Source organism: Haemaphysalis longicornis, unplaced genomic scaffold (assembly GCF_048455015.1).
Source record: "Haemaphysalis longicornis isolate Haplotype H1 unplaced genomic scaffold, Haemaphysalis longicornis Haplotype H1 scaffold_43, whole genome shotgun sequence".
NCBI lineage: Eukaryota > Metazoa > Arthropoda > Arachnida > Ixodida > Ixodidae > Haemaphysalis > Haemaphysalis longicornis.
Window position 1 is genome coordinate 248936 of NW_027526371.1, and position 16275 is coordinate 265210.

Consider the following 16275-nt stretch of genomic DNA (forward strand, 5'->3'; position numbering starts at 1 on the left):
AATTAAACTCGAAATTGAAATTGAGCTGGGATCCACCACTGCTGTCATATTTTCACCGGATTTTTTTGCACTGCAGCTTTGGTCTGAGCGCGCACCAATGCACCGGGCAGCAGAAATTGCGTCTGCCATAATCTTGTTTGCAAAAAGTGCAAATGGCTAAAGGTGAAAACATCCAATTCGCGAAATTCCAAGAGGAAGGGCCGAAAATATCGCTGCCAGACTATTGCAAAGCTTCTGTTTCACTTTCTCCGGATGGCTGAACAGAGCCACGCATGGACGGACGGACGGACGGATGGACAGACACACAGACAGACAGACAGACAGACAGACAGACAGACAGACAGACAGACAGGCGTGGGGCGGCGCGGCGCGGCTCGACATAAATGACAGTCTGAGAGAGTGCCTAGCCCCAGAGTCACCGCTTACAACGGGGGGCCACTCGGCCGACCACTGCAAGCGGTGTGCCCTGGTTGGGTCCCAGCATTTGATGCCACTCGTGTTTTAGGCAGCGGACACGGCCAAGTGAAACGAGAGATTTGCGAGGCCTTCCATATTCCCAGGGAGGCAGTTAACTGTATCAACATGCCTTCCATCCCTCTTACTCTAAAAGTGCTAAGTGTCTTGGAAAGGAGCATGCGCATGACGTATCGTGGCAGTGTGGGGTGGCACGCGTCTATGACTCTGTGTTGATTAATGTCATTTATACGTTTTTTACATCCTTGTAGCGCTGTATGTTAGCGTTATCATATATTACGTCTCCAAAGTGAAGTTGTTCAGTTTAGGTCCAGTGATTGTCCAGTTTGCCTAATTGTAGGTTCTTGTTTTTTATCGCTGGTAAAATGGTTCTAGGAATTTTTCAAAGCTGAGTCTTGAAGGTACAAAGGTATTCATCTTAATCCACTACGGTTAATCTAAAAAACACTAATAAAAGCACGATTAACACCCTTTCTCAGTTAAATTATGGAGTAGCATTCGACAAAGCAGCCAAAAAAAATTGGGCCCATCTCCCCACGAGGGGCGACTCGAGTAACAGCGTCGCGTAGGGGATGGGTGTATTGCGTTAACGTTAGTGTTTGGGGGGTGGTGGTGGGGTGGTAGTGAATGTGCTATTATTGCTTATTACTATTAATTACTATTATTTCTTTCATATGTTAATTATTACTTTCAAGATTTTGCGACTCGAGTCCCCCCTCGTGGAGAGATGGGCCCTTTTTTTGTGACGCAAGAAGTGAAGGCAAGGAGTAGGTTGTTGTAAGTCGTTATTTATTTATTTGTTGCTGTTGTCGTTGTATTGGACGCTGATAACGACGGCTTTGTGGTCGCTAAAGTGTACTGTTAAGGGGTCTTTAAGCAGTGGTCGTGCGTTGCAGCAACTGGTGAAGACGAGATCGATGCAACTGCTGCCGTGTATCAGCAGCTTCTTGACGTAGTTTGAATGAGTCAAGGATATAAGGCGCGTTCGTAGCCTTTGATTCTGTGTCGCTTTTGTGGCGCAGTGGGAAGAGCACCATGAACCTCGCGTTCCGCCCACAGGGTCGTGGATCAAAACCAGGCGCCGATAATTATTATTTTTTTTATAGTGTAGGGGGAGGGGTGCGGACGGACAACAACGCTGCACCTGTTGTTGAGAGCGAGGAGGGTACGGGGGAGAGACGCGCACCTGCGCCTCGCCGCGACGCGCATGCGCAGTGAGGGTGTGGACGCCACCGCCGGCGGTCGAGGGACATCGTGCGACTAAGAAGCGCTCCGCGTTTAAAAGGAGAGCCTTAAACGTTATCCTTCGGCCCAGGGCGTAAGTGTTCGAGAGGATTTCCTTTTAATTTTGGGTATCATTTTTCGCTCGCTAAAACACAGCGTCATCGAAAAATGGTACCTTTGGAGCTGTTTTTGAATTTTCGAGTAGTTTCGTAACATTCGCACGGCAATGCAAAGTGAAGGGTAAAACAAAACGTAGCCTCTTACTCTGCATGGAGTCCCAGGCTTGTAAAAGGCGTACTCCACTCTGGCATCCTCATTTTCATTCTGGCAAATATAACTACAGCCGATTGGGGGTAGGCCATCAGTAGTCTGAAACAATATGCGGTCACAATAAAACATGTAGTTTTAAATATCAGCCATTTATGACTTCTTTGTATTCTCTTATTAGGTAAAGCAGCGTAACGACATTCACGAGTATTACAGAGTCCATTATTGGTGTAATAGACCCACAACTATTAAATATATCATGCACCCTTTTCGTTCGTTTTTGGAATAATAATTGCGCTTTTATCCTGGCAACCTCTCCACCCATACATTTCTAAATTGAAGGTTTTTCCACTGCTACTTGTCATTTATCCAAGCGCCTGCACATTCGCTAGGATCTTTGGATCTCACGGAAAAACCGAGCACACGTTGACCGCGCTTGCGTGCTGTGAAATGTTTGTCTGCCCAATGCTAACGAAGAGAACGCAGGCGAAAATCACAGGCTTTTTTGCCAGTAAATAAATTTGTATCTCCCAGAACTCCAAGCGCTTTGTTGCTTTAATTTTACTGCTGACTTTCACCGCACTGCTCAATTAACGGCAGGCATGCGTCGCAGCCGCCGCAATTAGGATGTCACGGTTGCTGCAGGGATGTGCCTACCTTTATACATCGAATTTATGAATCAACTGTTTGTAAAATGATAGCCTCCATTTTACGAAGTTTTTGATTTAACGGAATAATTTGCTGTTGTGGGTGACTGTATAAGAGCTGGTTTTAACTGTATATACCTTTTGCCCGCAATGGAATGGGAACAGACATCATGTATTTTTTTCGAAAATAGAGCGCCTTTCGTCTACGTGCTGCTATTGGTCAAAACATGCAAAAATATGCAATAGGACCAATAAGGGCAAAGCTCAAACATCAATAATTCACAGCCTCAAATTTAGAATAAAGCAGTATTTTTAAGTTACCTTAGATGATTACTAGCACAGTACATATATAAGCAACGCACCTACTACAATTCTGTCCGAAGTTACTCTCGATTTTTTAGGCAAGCGCGGCTCTATGCCATTGGTATCTGCCGTAGGGACCCCCACCAGCTCTTACGCTTTAAAGATTTTTTACTTCGGCGGCGGTTACGCGCCGGCCTCTGCTGTCTCCCCACCCTTCACTTCTTTGTGTTCTGTTTCTGTCGGCGTAGGCGGCAGGGCCGTACATTAAAAAGCGCCTGTTCACTGCAAGCTGAAAGCTTGCAGTAAGATAGCACTTGTAGCGAACAACCACAACCCCGTCTCAGCTTGCGCGCCGTCGCGCCTAATCCCATCCTACCTCCAACCATTATGCAATACTCTCCCGCTGCCAAGACATACGGACGCGTTTACCCGAAACTCTGTCGACGAAGGCCTGCTTGTCAGCGCAGCACGCAGTCGTACACGATGAACTGCGCGTCCTCTCCATCCACACTCAGGGAGGGAATAACCTTTATAATGTATTGGCGCCATTAGTTTGGGAAGCTAGCCGAAGTAGGAGAGTTCACATAAGCGGAACTGCGGCCGCCGCGGCACCTCCCTGAGCCCAGACGAGACGATTCGCGCCCTAGAATACCCACGTTCACTCTGTTCTTGGAGGATGTGTAAAATCAGCCAACGGTTCGCGGCGTCAATGAACCTCGCCGGAACAAGAAGCATCTCTCTATCGCGTGAGCAGTCGCACGTGCTAGCAACAAAGCTATAATAAAAATTTAGTGCCCTTCAACTCTGTGAGAAGGATGACCTGCAAAGCAGCACGCCCTCCACTGAGTGCACGAAACAAAACACATTTGTTTGTATTTACGACTGAGCATACTTCCTAGACAATTACCTGAATGAAATTTGGAAAAGACCCGAGCTTTATCCAAGCGTACAAGCGTAAGGCTGTCTCTTTCCCTCCCTCGACGAATGCATCTTACTGTTTGTGTAACATGCCAACCCAGTCCACTCTACCCCAGATGACACCATACCGTTCACTTTGGGCTGTTTGACGGCCACGTTGAATTTCACGTCAACACAATGGACATGACTTCAGTAAGGGTATGAATCCTATATCTGCGCGTGCCTGCCCCACTCCCTCCCTACCGCCCTCCTCTCAGAAGCCGTGCATTCATAAGCCGAAAACCGGTCATGAGCGGGTGCTTAAAAGTGAAAGATACTGTCGACCATGTCACTCTGAAACCCCTTTAAGATGAACGAGTGATTTTGGCCCCCGTCGGCGTCCCAAGCGGGCCAGTTGCTGTTCATCCGGAAGGGATTCCCAGCTACTCGACCAGCTGGAACATGACGCGGCAACTGCGGCGGCAGCTGCTTTCCGTGGTTTTTGCGCCCATTCATGCTTCTGTTTGGGATGGCGCTTCTTAAGTTTCTGCTCTTCTTCCTCCAAGCGATCGACATGTCCGTCCCATAGCGAATTAACACCTCGATAGCTTATTCTTCTATCTCCGCCTCATGGTTGGGATCTTGGGTCACAACATTGGCCTAAGTAGATGTATTCGCGTATCATTTCCACCGCCTCGCCACCTATCTCAAACCGCTTTGCGGTCCCGAGGTTATTGATCGTTACTTTAGTTTTCTGCATATGAATTTTCAGGCCCATGGTTTTACTCTGTTTGTCCAGCGCGGTAAGCATGCTTTGCAATTCGTCCCCCGAGTTACTTAGCAAGGCAACGTCATTAGCAATCCTGAAGATACTGAGGTATTCTACATTAACCCTTGCCCCTACCTGTTCCCAATTCAATGTTCTGAATACTCCTTGTAAACATTCTGTGAATAACATTGAAGAGATTCTGTCTTCTTGTCTGACGCCCTTCTTTATAGGTATTTGACTGCTCTCCTTATGAAGGATAATGGTAGCTGTGGACCCATTGTAAACAGCCTCTACTATTCTTATGTAATGCTCGTCTACACCCAGGTTCTGTTGTGCCTGAATGACTGCGGAGGTTTCGACCAAGTCAAATGCTCTCCCATAATCTATGAAGGCTATATATAGGGGTTCATTATACTCCGCGCACTTCTCTATCACCTGATTGATCGTGTGAATATGGTCCATTGTTGAATACCCTTTAAAAACCACGCTCGTTCTTTAGGTCGACTGAAATGTAAGGTGGCAGAAATTCTGTTAGCGATTACCTTTGTAAATACATTGTAGACTACTGACAGTAAACTGATCGGCAAGTAATTTTTCAAGTCCTTCATGTCAGCTTTCTTATGAATTAGGATGACGTTCGCGTTTTAAAAGATTCAGGTACACTCGCGGTCATTAGGCATTGCGGTACTGGTTTGCCAGTTTTACTTGTAGAATTTGCCCGCCATCCTTCAAGAGGTATGCTGTTGTCTGATCTTCACCAGGTGCTTTACCTCCTTTCATTTCTTTCAAAGCCTTTTTTGCTTCTTCTGTCGTTACTGGGGGGATGTCTATCTCCTCTTAGCTACTTTCCCATTCGCCGTTACCCTAGGTGTCCTGTCTACTGCACAGATCTCTATAGAACTCCTCGGCTACTATGACTATGTTATCCCGGTGTGTGATGACATTGGCTTGCTTGTCTTTAAGTGCATACATCTGATTTTTTACCACGCCTAGACGCCTCTTCACTGCTTTTAGGATGTCTCCGTTCTTTACAGCATATTGGATTCTCTCCATATTATGCTTCCGTATGTAAGCTGTCTTACGCTTATTGATTAACTTTGAAAGCTCCGCTAGTTCTATTCTGTGAGCTGAGGTGGAGATTGTCATGGTTTGCTGTTTCCTAATTCCATCTTTCATCTCCTGAGGAAATTTCCAATGGCGCCCCAGTTTAACTTATTGTGACACCTGATTTTTTTCTGGTAGCGCTCAGCGCTGATAACGTGTCTATGATAGTCATATTTATTCACCTTGATCAGCACTTAACTACCTCGCCCGAAAGTCAGGATTTCTGCGTGTCTTATTTTTCATTACTTTTAATCAACAGGTATATAGTAGCAGTACCACCATAACGTTTCAGAAGCCAGTTGCTGAAACGTTCTTCGCCGGTCTTTTTGTGATCCAGAGAACAACGAGGTGTGGCATTGTGAAAGAGAGAGCGGGTGGCAGTATTTCTAGGCTTGGCAGTTTTACATGTGTTTTTCATTTTACCTATACATGCTGAACGAGGCTGCGAGGAGTCGGCTTATGTACAGCGAGAGTTCCCTCTTTTCTTTCTGAAGTGAAAGAAATACTCTGTATACCGTGTTGTACTTGCGCTCTCCTGTGCAAGTAGCATTCCTCTTTTTCAATGCACAGTTTATGTAGTTCACCACGCACGAGCTTACAAAGAACGCCACCAGGACGAGCACTAACTCGACACTTGACTCCATGAAAAGCAAAAGAAAATGTGTTCACTGTCACCGTTATTGCGTTATTCTTTTGCCACGCTATTTCAGGGACTATACAATGCAAGCAGGTCCAACAGACGCAAAAATGCTTTATTTGATGGTGTCGTGTGTTTCAATCTTGTTTTTATTAGTATAATTATGAGCGGCGGGTTGTGATGTCAAGAGAGCAGCTAATATTGCCGCCGTACAGCTGCTGAGGTTGTTGTGGATGGACGAGCAAGTGGCAAACAACCATGGAACAACCCCCAAACAGCCTTACAGCGTACTAGGACTCCCCTTTTTGGAACGCCCTACCCCTCCTCCCCCCGAAATAAAAAAAAAAAACATCGTCGCTAAGAGTAGGGCCCCCAACCTAGGCCGATATCGTTTCATCCGGCGTCATACCCATCCTTCGTCTATTTTGTTGCATTTTTATTTGAAGCTTTCATTAATATACAGGGTAATCAAAATTAAATCGACAGGTTTTTTTAAAATTAGGCGCTTAGATTTGAGGGAATACCACCCCTACAGTGAGGTTATGCGCTTAGGGGGACGCATAATTAGGGGATAATGATTGACGTCGGGGGCTTAATTAACTAACATTGAATAATTAACTTTTAGTGGCTACAGTAAGCAGGCATGTTGGTATTAAAAGTTAGACGCAGTTGTGTTTCTACGCAGTTTCCTTTGGCAAAATTCGTCCTGCGCATCTGTACTCCGAGATATAGAACAGCGAAGTTTAATTGCCAGTCCATGATTACGCATGCTAGACAGCGAAGACCGGCCAAAAGCTCCTCCCTTTTGTGGCGTGCCTGCTGTGTACGGTGTTTAGTTGGACAACGGGGTGGAGTCATAGGCAAAAGTGATAACAGGCACCCTTTGAGTCTTGGCTGTCGTTATCGCAATCTGCAGTAGTCGGAACCGCTATCGAAGCACACACCAAAAGGGAGGAGCTCTGGGGTGGCCTTCGCTCACTAGCATGCGTAATCATGCGAACCGCTATTAAATGCAGAGCATTTCAGTAACTCACGATGTCACCCGCGTTGTCCCGTCGTAGTCCGCACCGTCGTTGTCCGTACCCCTCCCCCTACACTATGTAAAAGAAAATACTATCCGGCGCCAGGTTTCGATCCCTCGACCCTGCGGGCGGAACGCAATGTACATGGTGCTCTACCCACTGCGCCACAAAGCCGACACAGAATGGGACGCTACGAACGCGCCTTATATCGTTGACTCATTCAAATTACTGCTGACGAGCGCTCTCTCCTCAGCAGTTGCCACAAGTGCAACAACATTAAAGTAACGCAAACTACTTAACGTCGTGCGCCCCCGGAAATGCTCTGCATTTGATCGTGCCCCTCGCGAGGGGTATGTTTCACTTCGTCGCCATGCGAACAGTTTGCCACGCTTTAGTTTCAGTTCTTTCTTTGCTGGAGTGCCGACGAGCGGCGCCACCTCCTCGCACTTCGCCGCGGAAGGATCCGCGGCGGGGGCGAGAGATGGCGCTGGCGTCTCCGCGGCCGCGTCTGCGGCCTCCGCGGGCACCGGCGTGGGCGCGGGTTTCTTCTGGACGCGCTCGGGGGCCACGTACGTCACTTCCTCCTCCGTACTAGGTATTCGCGACCCAACCAAGTCCACCTGGATCTCCGGAGAGGTCTGCACGCGGCAATGGCAGAGCCACCCGCTGGAGGAAATAAGCGACACAGCCTTTATCTCAGCAGCAGTCGTCTTTCCGCAAGGTGGCACTGCAGTGTGTTTTGGTTGGTACTTTTTAAACTTCGCAGCTCGATATCTCGGAGTACAGATGCGCCAGAAAAATTGTGCCAAATGACTCCTCGTAGAAACACGATTTCGTCGAATTCTTAATTGCAAACATGCATGGTTAATGCAGCCAGTAAAAAGTTAAATATTCAATTTTAGTTAACTAAGCCACCGACATCAACAATTACCGCCGAAATATGTGTCCTGTGGGCCCATAACCTCACTTTAGAGGTGGTCTTCGCGTAAATCTAAGCGCCTAATTTAAAAAAAAACCTGTCGACTTAATTTTCATTACCACGTATGTCACCTTGCTCACCACATCAACAAGACTGGCATAAAATAATGCACGCATTTGGGCGAATGCAATAAACGTTTGCCTGAAATGCCATGTTTTCATTTTGTTTACATAAAAAATAACCGTTGAATAAAGAATAACTTTGTGCGGACAAATTAATTGAAAAACGGCCGCACGCCAAATCCTACACAGCTCATAATGGTGTAGGCGTATAATAGTTGGATATTTCCTGGGGAGAAATACTTGCCATGTACGGGTGCTGCAGCTATGTGGCAACTGCTATGATATCAAAATTATTCGCTGCCGATCAACAGATGAAACCAAAGACCTGGCTGAACATGAAAGTACACGTCCTTCGTGTGCATGTTTTATGGGGAACTCAGTAAAAGGGTTCTCAGATGGTTTATCAAAGCATTGCCCGTTTTATCGAACAATATTTTATCGAATGTCGTTTTATCGAAACACCTCGATCTGTTTCATAGAAAGTATGGTGTTACTGCTTGCACTGTTATTTTCAGTGTTCATTTTGTTTTACTGGTCATTGCACTAACCTAATCTTGAGATAGTCTCATTCGATCCTGTCTCTGCTTTACACTACATGCCAGAACGTGCATTTATATGTAACGCGTCATTCCTGCCTTTTCATTGTTTCCGAACGGCTTCACATTTTTTATTCTTTAATTGTAATTGTACATTCACAGCTTTCGAGTGTGCAGTTTTCTATTTTTATATTACATAGTATGTCGCTCTAATTGCCACCTTAATTCGATGCGCAGTATTCCTTATGTGTTCATCGAAGTAATTGTGTTGGTATTAGCAAATGTATACCTTGCGCCACCGTTCACCATAACATCATCCGGTGTCTCGCCCTTCGCCAATTTTCTGGTAACGTGGTTAGCACGCACTGTCTACTGTGACCATGTGGTCGCATGATTAGCATCTTAGAGAAATACACTCTCAAGATTTGTGAAGCAATTAGTGCTAATTAATTGAATAATTGATTGATTGATCCTGGAGTTCAACGCGTTGATGCTACACAGACGATGAGGCGCGCCGTAGTGGAGGGCTCCGGATTAATTGTGACCACCGGGGGAACTTTAACGAGCTCCGAAATCTCGACCACACGGGCGTTTTTCGCTTTTCGACTCCAGCACAAAAGCGGCCGCGGCGTCCTGTACGAGTCGACCAAGTGGGTGTGGGGAGGGGGGATTCGATGGAGAAAGAGCTTGTTCTGCAGCGAAGAGCAGCGAAACGACAGAGACAGTGGAGGACAGCTGAAGCTGAGTATTTACATGCACGGTTCTTTCTCTTTTTGTCGTGGTAGCTGTCAGCGTAAAGCAGATCAGATGAGTTTCAGCGGGATGGCTGCGAGGGAGACAAAGGGGGGCTTACGTGTCGTTTAAGTCTAGTGGTGTCGCAGCTAGAACGCGTAGAAGCGGATAACTCGGGGTTAGCTAAACGGGTTGCAGAACCGGAGGCAGCGCTAAATAACGAACGCGACGAACGGAGGGCCGTCGAGATAAAGTTAGAAGAAGTTGAGAGGATGCTAGAAAGGATAGTCATTACGCCAAAAAATCAAGAAAACCTCGGCCCATGCAGCGGAGCCGAGGCGTGCACCGAGGGTGGAAGGCCAAGTCAAAAGCTTAATTTCAGTAAACACAGGACGGCGTGCCGCTCAGTGCATGCTGAGTGCTTTGGCGAGAGGCTGGCGTGCTCTCCTAGTTTGTGCGTTTAGCGGACACACTCCCAGAAAACGCTTTATCACGCAGCTGCCTGTTTCGTAAGTTACGTTACGGCTACCGGAAATATAAAGACGTGAGGATAACGCCTTTTTTTATCACCGAATCGGGCAGCGATAGCCAAAGTTTGATTGTGTTCGCTGGCTTTCACGCTTGAATAAAAGTCCCTCATCTTCCAGGCATTCTCTTCAATTGTTCCCAGGTAAAAGATGTATACCTACAGCAGCAGGCAAAGCAGTCAACGGTTGTCAGGGAGTGGATCGGCCTACGTACGAACTATGTAATTGCGCCATTCCACCGCTAGATTACTCTGCATGTACTACGCGGCACGCGCTCCCGTGTTTACCGTCATAAAGCTTTCGACTGTACGAAAGGCAACAGCTACTCCCACGTACTGGAAGATAGACCAGCAAAACAAGTCGATACGAAGGGTATCAGTAAAGAGCAGCACGTGGCAGATAGAGTTGTAATCATTGCGGGAGATTCTAACATGAAGAGGAGCGGCACTATCATAATGGAAAGGTTAGAGGGGGATAAGCGTGTGAAGGTCGGTCAAACGACGAAGATGGTGATGACAAAATCGAAGGGGCTGCTGGCCTTGTCCAACAAAGCTAGAAACATTCTGGTGATTGCCGCGGGTCTTAACGATATTCTCAAAGGAGAGGAGGGAAAAATTGGCCAGGAGATAGCGAAGGGAATAAACAACCTGCGGGCGACCGCCGCAAATGTTTTGATTACAGTCTGCACCGTGCCGGAGGTGACAAAGCAGGGCGTGCGCACCGAACGGGCAGAACTGGCTGCTAACAGAGAGGCACGGCAGGGCACTTGGGCTTGAAGCGATGGACCTGAACAGGGTAGTGGGCAGCATTGGACGTAGGAAAGCTTTTCACTGCCACGGGATTCACTTCAGCCCCAGGCTAGGGAACAAGGTGGGGTGGCCCTTAGGTGGGAGAGCGGTAGCATTTTTAGGGGGCCCCGCGCAGCTAAGGAAGTCAAACTAAGCGACAAGTGGGAAGCGAGGGACGTATGCACACTCACCACTGGGAGACAGCTAGGATAGAGCTAACAGGAGCTGCTATAGACATAGATGGGAACGTAGACAGAGGGGATTTAAGTGTAAACGATAGAGCGAACAATTTTGTAATAGACAAAAATACACCACGTAAGCGGAAGGCAAAAGGGAAAAACAAATGAAATAAATATTTATCAGCTACATCAGCAGCAAGGCAGGCAGCAACCCTGAATAATGGGCACAAATTCAAAACCAACTTAAACGGGAAAAATTAAACGTGTACGCTTTAGCCGAGACTCACCTCCGAGACCTATAAGCCCCGCTGTCATTGACAATAATGTCTGGTAAGGATGCAACGGGGCAACAAGAATGCAGATAGAGGGAGGCGTTGGCATTCTTATTAAACAATGGACCGACTGGAACAGAGTGCATGAAAGCCGTAAAGGGCATCAATGGGTTAAAGGCACCATAGCGGGGAAAAATACATGTTTAGGAATCTCAGACGAGTTGTAGCTTGAGCCGGTTGGTACATGACTTCGAGAGCAGGGGGCAGAGCAATGAACTGGACGAAGCGGAAACGAGGCAAACACAAACGCTTGTGTTTGTCTCGTCTCCCCTTCGTCCAGTCATTGCGCTGCCCCTACTCTCAAAGACATGGTTTGGAGGTTTGGAGTTGTGTATCTGGGGACCGGAAGCAGAGCTAGGGAGAAAAATGAGAAAATGGTAAACTGTTTCAGAAGAGATATAAACGAGTTCAAAGATTCAGGTGAAATATTCTTAGTTGGAGATATGAACGCCCACATAGACTATTCGGATTGATACACAGATCATGACGGTTCTCTAGTGAGAGGTCTGTGTCAAGAAAACCGGCTTGCAATAGTAAACACAGAAAACAGGTGTGATGGACAAATAACGTGGGAAAGCGGTGACAGACAGTCCAGCATCGACTATTGTCTAGTCTCCGAGGCAGTATACGAAAGGTTGCGAGATCTGAGAATAGATGAAAACGAAACAGACAGCGTAGAAAGCGACTACGAGCGGATTAGCCTGTACTTTAGAGGCGCAACCGGGACAAATTTAAAACTCGGAACAACCGGAGGAACTACATTGAACAATGGACACTTAAAGATCAGCGCTGATATGATGGAAGATGAAATCAATACGTACGCAGACAAAATTGGGATTACGACGAAATGATCGCGTTTATAAAGCATAAGGTGAATGAAGCCAAGCAACGAAACTGATGGAAAGGGAAGAGAAAGATGAGAGGCTGGTGGAATAACGAAATAAAAGAGGCGATTGGCCAGGGAAAAAAGGCATCGGGAGAACATAAAGAGGCAAAAAGAACTGGTATGAAACTGGAGGCAGTGAAGAAAAAATGGGATATCTACCGAAAGAAAAAAACTAGAAGTGCACAAAATGGCGCCAGCAAAGATCAAGCGTAGGCGCGATCAATGGATGGCACAAATAAGAAAGAAGTACAAATGCACGCCCAAGAACTTTCGGAACCATGTAAAAGTACTAAACTCAAAAAACGATGTCTATCAAAAATTCTTGATTGATAAGGAGGGGAATCATTTAGAAGGAGAGCCCGCGTTGATGCACATTCATCGAGTGATTAGTGAGAAGTTTAGGACAATAGATGTAAGGAAGCCTGCACCGATAACATCAGCGCCACTAAAGATCGTGGACTGGCAAATAATTTTGAGTCACCTTGATGTCAAAAAAGTAGAAGACAAGGTTTCCCTCCGAACAGCAGTGGACCCTGACGGAATACCAATGCAGCTGATAAACCTGGTTGGACCTGAAAGAAACAATTTGTTTATAAGGGGAATAGATAAGTTTATACAAACCAAACAAATGCCAGAGGATTGGCTAGAAAGTGGGATGAATTTATTATACAATGGGAGAGGCAAAAAATCCATTAATGATCCATACTGACCACTCACACTAACGTCAGTGGAGCACATATAGATACGTATTGCAGGCGATAAAATGAGAATTTCAAGCATGGATGGAAGAAAATGAAATCCTTGGAGAACTGCAAAATGAAGTTAGCGAAGACAGGTGCTTGAAAGATAATTTGTTTGTGATAACACAATGCATTGATATTGCGAAAGCTCAGAATAGACCATTATGGATTACTCTCTTGGACATTAAAGGGCCAATGACAACGTAGACACAGAACTGCTGTGGAGAATGCTGGAACTGCAGGGATTAGATGACGAGTTGATGCAGTTCCTTATAGCAATTTACAAAGATAATAGAGTGCAGCTGACATGGGAAGGGCAGAAATGCGCACAGCAGGTCAACACTCACGGGGGACTGAAACAGGTATGCCCTTGGAGGACAATACTGTTGATGCTTTACATGGAATGGCTAGAAAAAAAACTAGAAAACCGTCAATTAGGGTTCAACCTAACACACATGTTGCAAGGCGAAGTAGTACAACCGCGTATTCCGAGAATGTTAAACGCGCACGACATGGTTCTTCTGGCTGATAATCAGACGGATATGCAACGGCTCATAAATATTAGCGGTCAGGAAGCCACGGACCTCGTGTTAAATTTTAGCACAGAAAAATCGGAAAAAATGTTTTTCCATGACACTAGCACTGACGCCTAATCAATCCAGCATGGCGACCTATCCAGAGTGAAGGAAAATAAATATCTGGGAGTGTGGATAAGCGCAGGGGGCTACTACTTAGCCATAATGAAGCATAGAGCTCTGTTGGGGTGTAACGAATATGAAGTAGAGAGGGGAATGTAGAAAAGAGTAATTGTTCTAGGTCTGACATTGGCGAATGCAGTACTCTGCTTCAAATCAGACGTTCCCGCAGGCCTTGAAGTGAACCAGAGAACTGGAGGCCGTTTGGTCTTAGGAGCGCATGGAAAAAGAACTATCCAACAATGCAGGGAGATATGGGGTGGGCGTCGTTTGAAGTTCGAGAAGGGCAGAGTAAATTATGTTTTGAGATGAGGTTGAGAGCAATGAATGCAGGTAGGTGGGAAGCTAAGGTTTTTGGGTACTTATACTTGAAAAGCATGGACACCCAGTGGTTAAAGAAGACTAGAAGGCTAACGACGAAATATGGAAAGAACAGTGGAGAATCCAAGGCAGCCAAGGTAACCAGAAAAGAGGCCAGGCAGATAGAAAAGAGCTATTGGAGACAAAAAATGAAAGCTAAAAAGTTGTTAGAGATGTACAGGGCTGAGAAAGTGTACGTGAAAAAAGAAAATTTCTACAATAATTCCGAAGGGCAACGCTTTGTTTTTTAAGGTTAGATAAGGTTCTTTGCGAAATAAGAGCTTTGTGGGGAAGTATTCACAAAATCATCGGGTATGCGCGGACTCCGGAACAGAAATAGAAACAATGTGGCTCAAAGTGTTAAAATGCGCGGGTATCCGTGCAAATCTAAATCAGGGACACATTCGGCTTCCAGAGCCCTACCATTTATTGTAGCACAAAGGTTGTTAACTTCAAGGCTGTCGAGGCGACGAAACGAAGATTATAATGCTGGTGGAAGAAAAGCAGAGAGGGAAACATTGCCTAGGACAGTTACCACCTGTAACAGGAAAAATAAGTGTTTTGTGCCTAATAAGATTTTTGTGCCTGGCCTCAGAGCAGGGATAGTATTAAACGAAGAGTATAAAACATAGGTATATTACCCTGTTCTTTGGTAAGATGACACGTCGTCACCCTGCTACAAAAGGGATACCGCTAGCAATCACTATCATCATCATTATTGGGAGGCCCCGAGAGAGACGGTGAGCTCATAAGCACTGATTGTGTTCAGCAGCCGCCTTTCCCTCTACTGTGAATTGCCCCTGGCTGATACGGCGTGAGAAATGCTAGTGTCTTGGCAGAACTTTTTATTCAGGCCGCTATTGTGCAGTGCATGTGGAGGCATCTCAGTCCGCTCCTGCAGCACCAATAACGTCTTAAAATGGTAGAATAAGTGGAACCAAGAGTAGGTTGGACGAAACAGGGTTACAATAAGAGGAGGGGAGCCAGACGTCTGTGGAAGGCCAGCTCGAATAGAGGTGCACGGAAACGAGAGTACCATGAATAGAGATTTCAGTGAAAAAAAAAAGAAAACAGGCGGCCTTACCACAAAAAAATAATAAAATTTAAAAGTGGAAGCGTGTGGGATGAAGACCCGTTATATGCTGAGGTGCAAAAAGCGGGAGAGAGATGAAAACAAAACCACCTTCACTAAGAGACTAAAATTGTAACCAACATTTTTTTCTAGTTCTTCCTAAGCAAGGCACTGAGAACAGTAAAGCAACGCTTGGTAACCTTGTAGAAATTAAACTCCATGCCGATAAAGAATTACAAATGCAGAAATCGGAGGAGCATTTTGCTAGCTTTCCAGATAGATTTTTTACACTGGACAAGCAAGTGCCCCGAAGAGCCTCTAAATTTACAAGAAACGCCGGAAAATAATTAGAATTACGTTTCGCCACAAGAACGAGGTATAAAAAGTACAAAAAATAATACGGCGCTTGAGCCTATAACAGTCAAACCCGGTTATAGCGAACTGCAATTTGCGCCACAATTACTTTGATATATCCAATAGTACGATATAGCCGAACCCCCTATATCGAGTTTATTGTTACGAGTTCGCCATAAAGGAGGTTCCCCCCCCCCTCCATCCCCGCATGCAGAAACGAACAAACTAAAGTATGTCGTTACCATACACAAAACAATCGATTGTTTTGTGTAAAACAATTGAAAGCAAATAACAAAGCTACTTTCTGTCTTAACTGACTACTTCAAAAAAAAAAAGCGGTGATTTTTGTTTTCTCTTTCGTTTTGCCAGCGTCAACTAGCAGAGCATTTTTCACAAGAGACATTGCTTGCACCAGTTCGAGGCCATGTCCTTCAATATTGGCGGAGGACATAGACGGCCGAAAGCACTTCCTTAAGCGTCGGATGGCTTTCACTCGCGACATCCTATGCCTCCTCTGTGCTTTTCATCAGCATTAGACGGTACTGCTGACGGTTTCCGCGTCCTAGGGGCTTACAGTGACGGCAACGTCGTCGTCGACACTCAGGAAATCTTCGAAGGACACTCCTTTCGGCACAGTATCGGGAACGTTGGTGAGCTGCTGCCTTGGTCCGGACTCACTGGCCGGGCGG

The 16275-nt window shown here is 46.0% G+C and overlaps 1 protein-coding gene across 1 annotated transcript in view; it reads right to left on the minus strand.

Moving 5' to 3' along the window:
- LOC144137645 (uncharacterized) overlaps positions 1-16275 on the minus strand; it is a 110508-nt gene that overhangs the window by 31027 nt on the left and 63206 nt on the right. The window contains exon 7 of the mRNA XM_077669584.1: positions 1963-2067. Within this exon, the coding sequence (XP_077525710.1) occupies positions 1963-2067 (105 nt within the window). The remainder of the gene's footprint in view (positions 1-1962; positions 2068-16275) is intronic.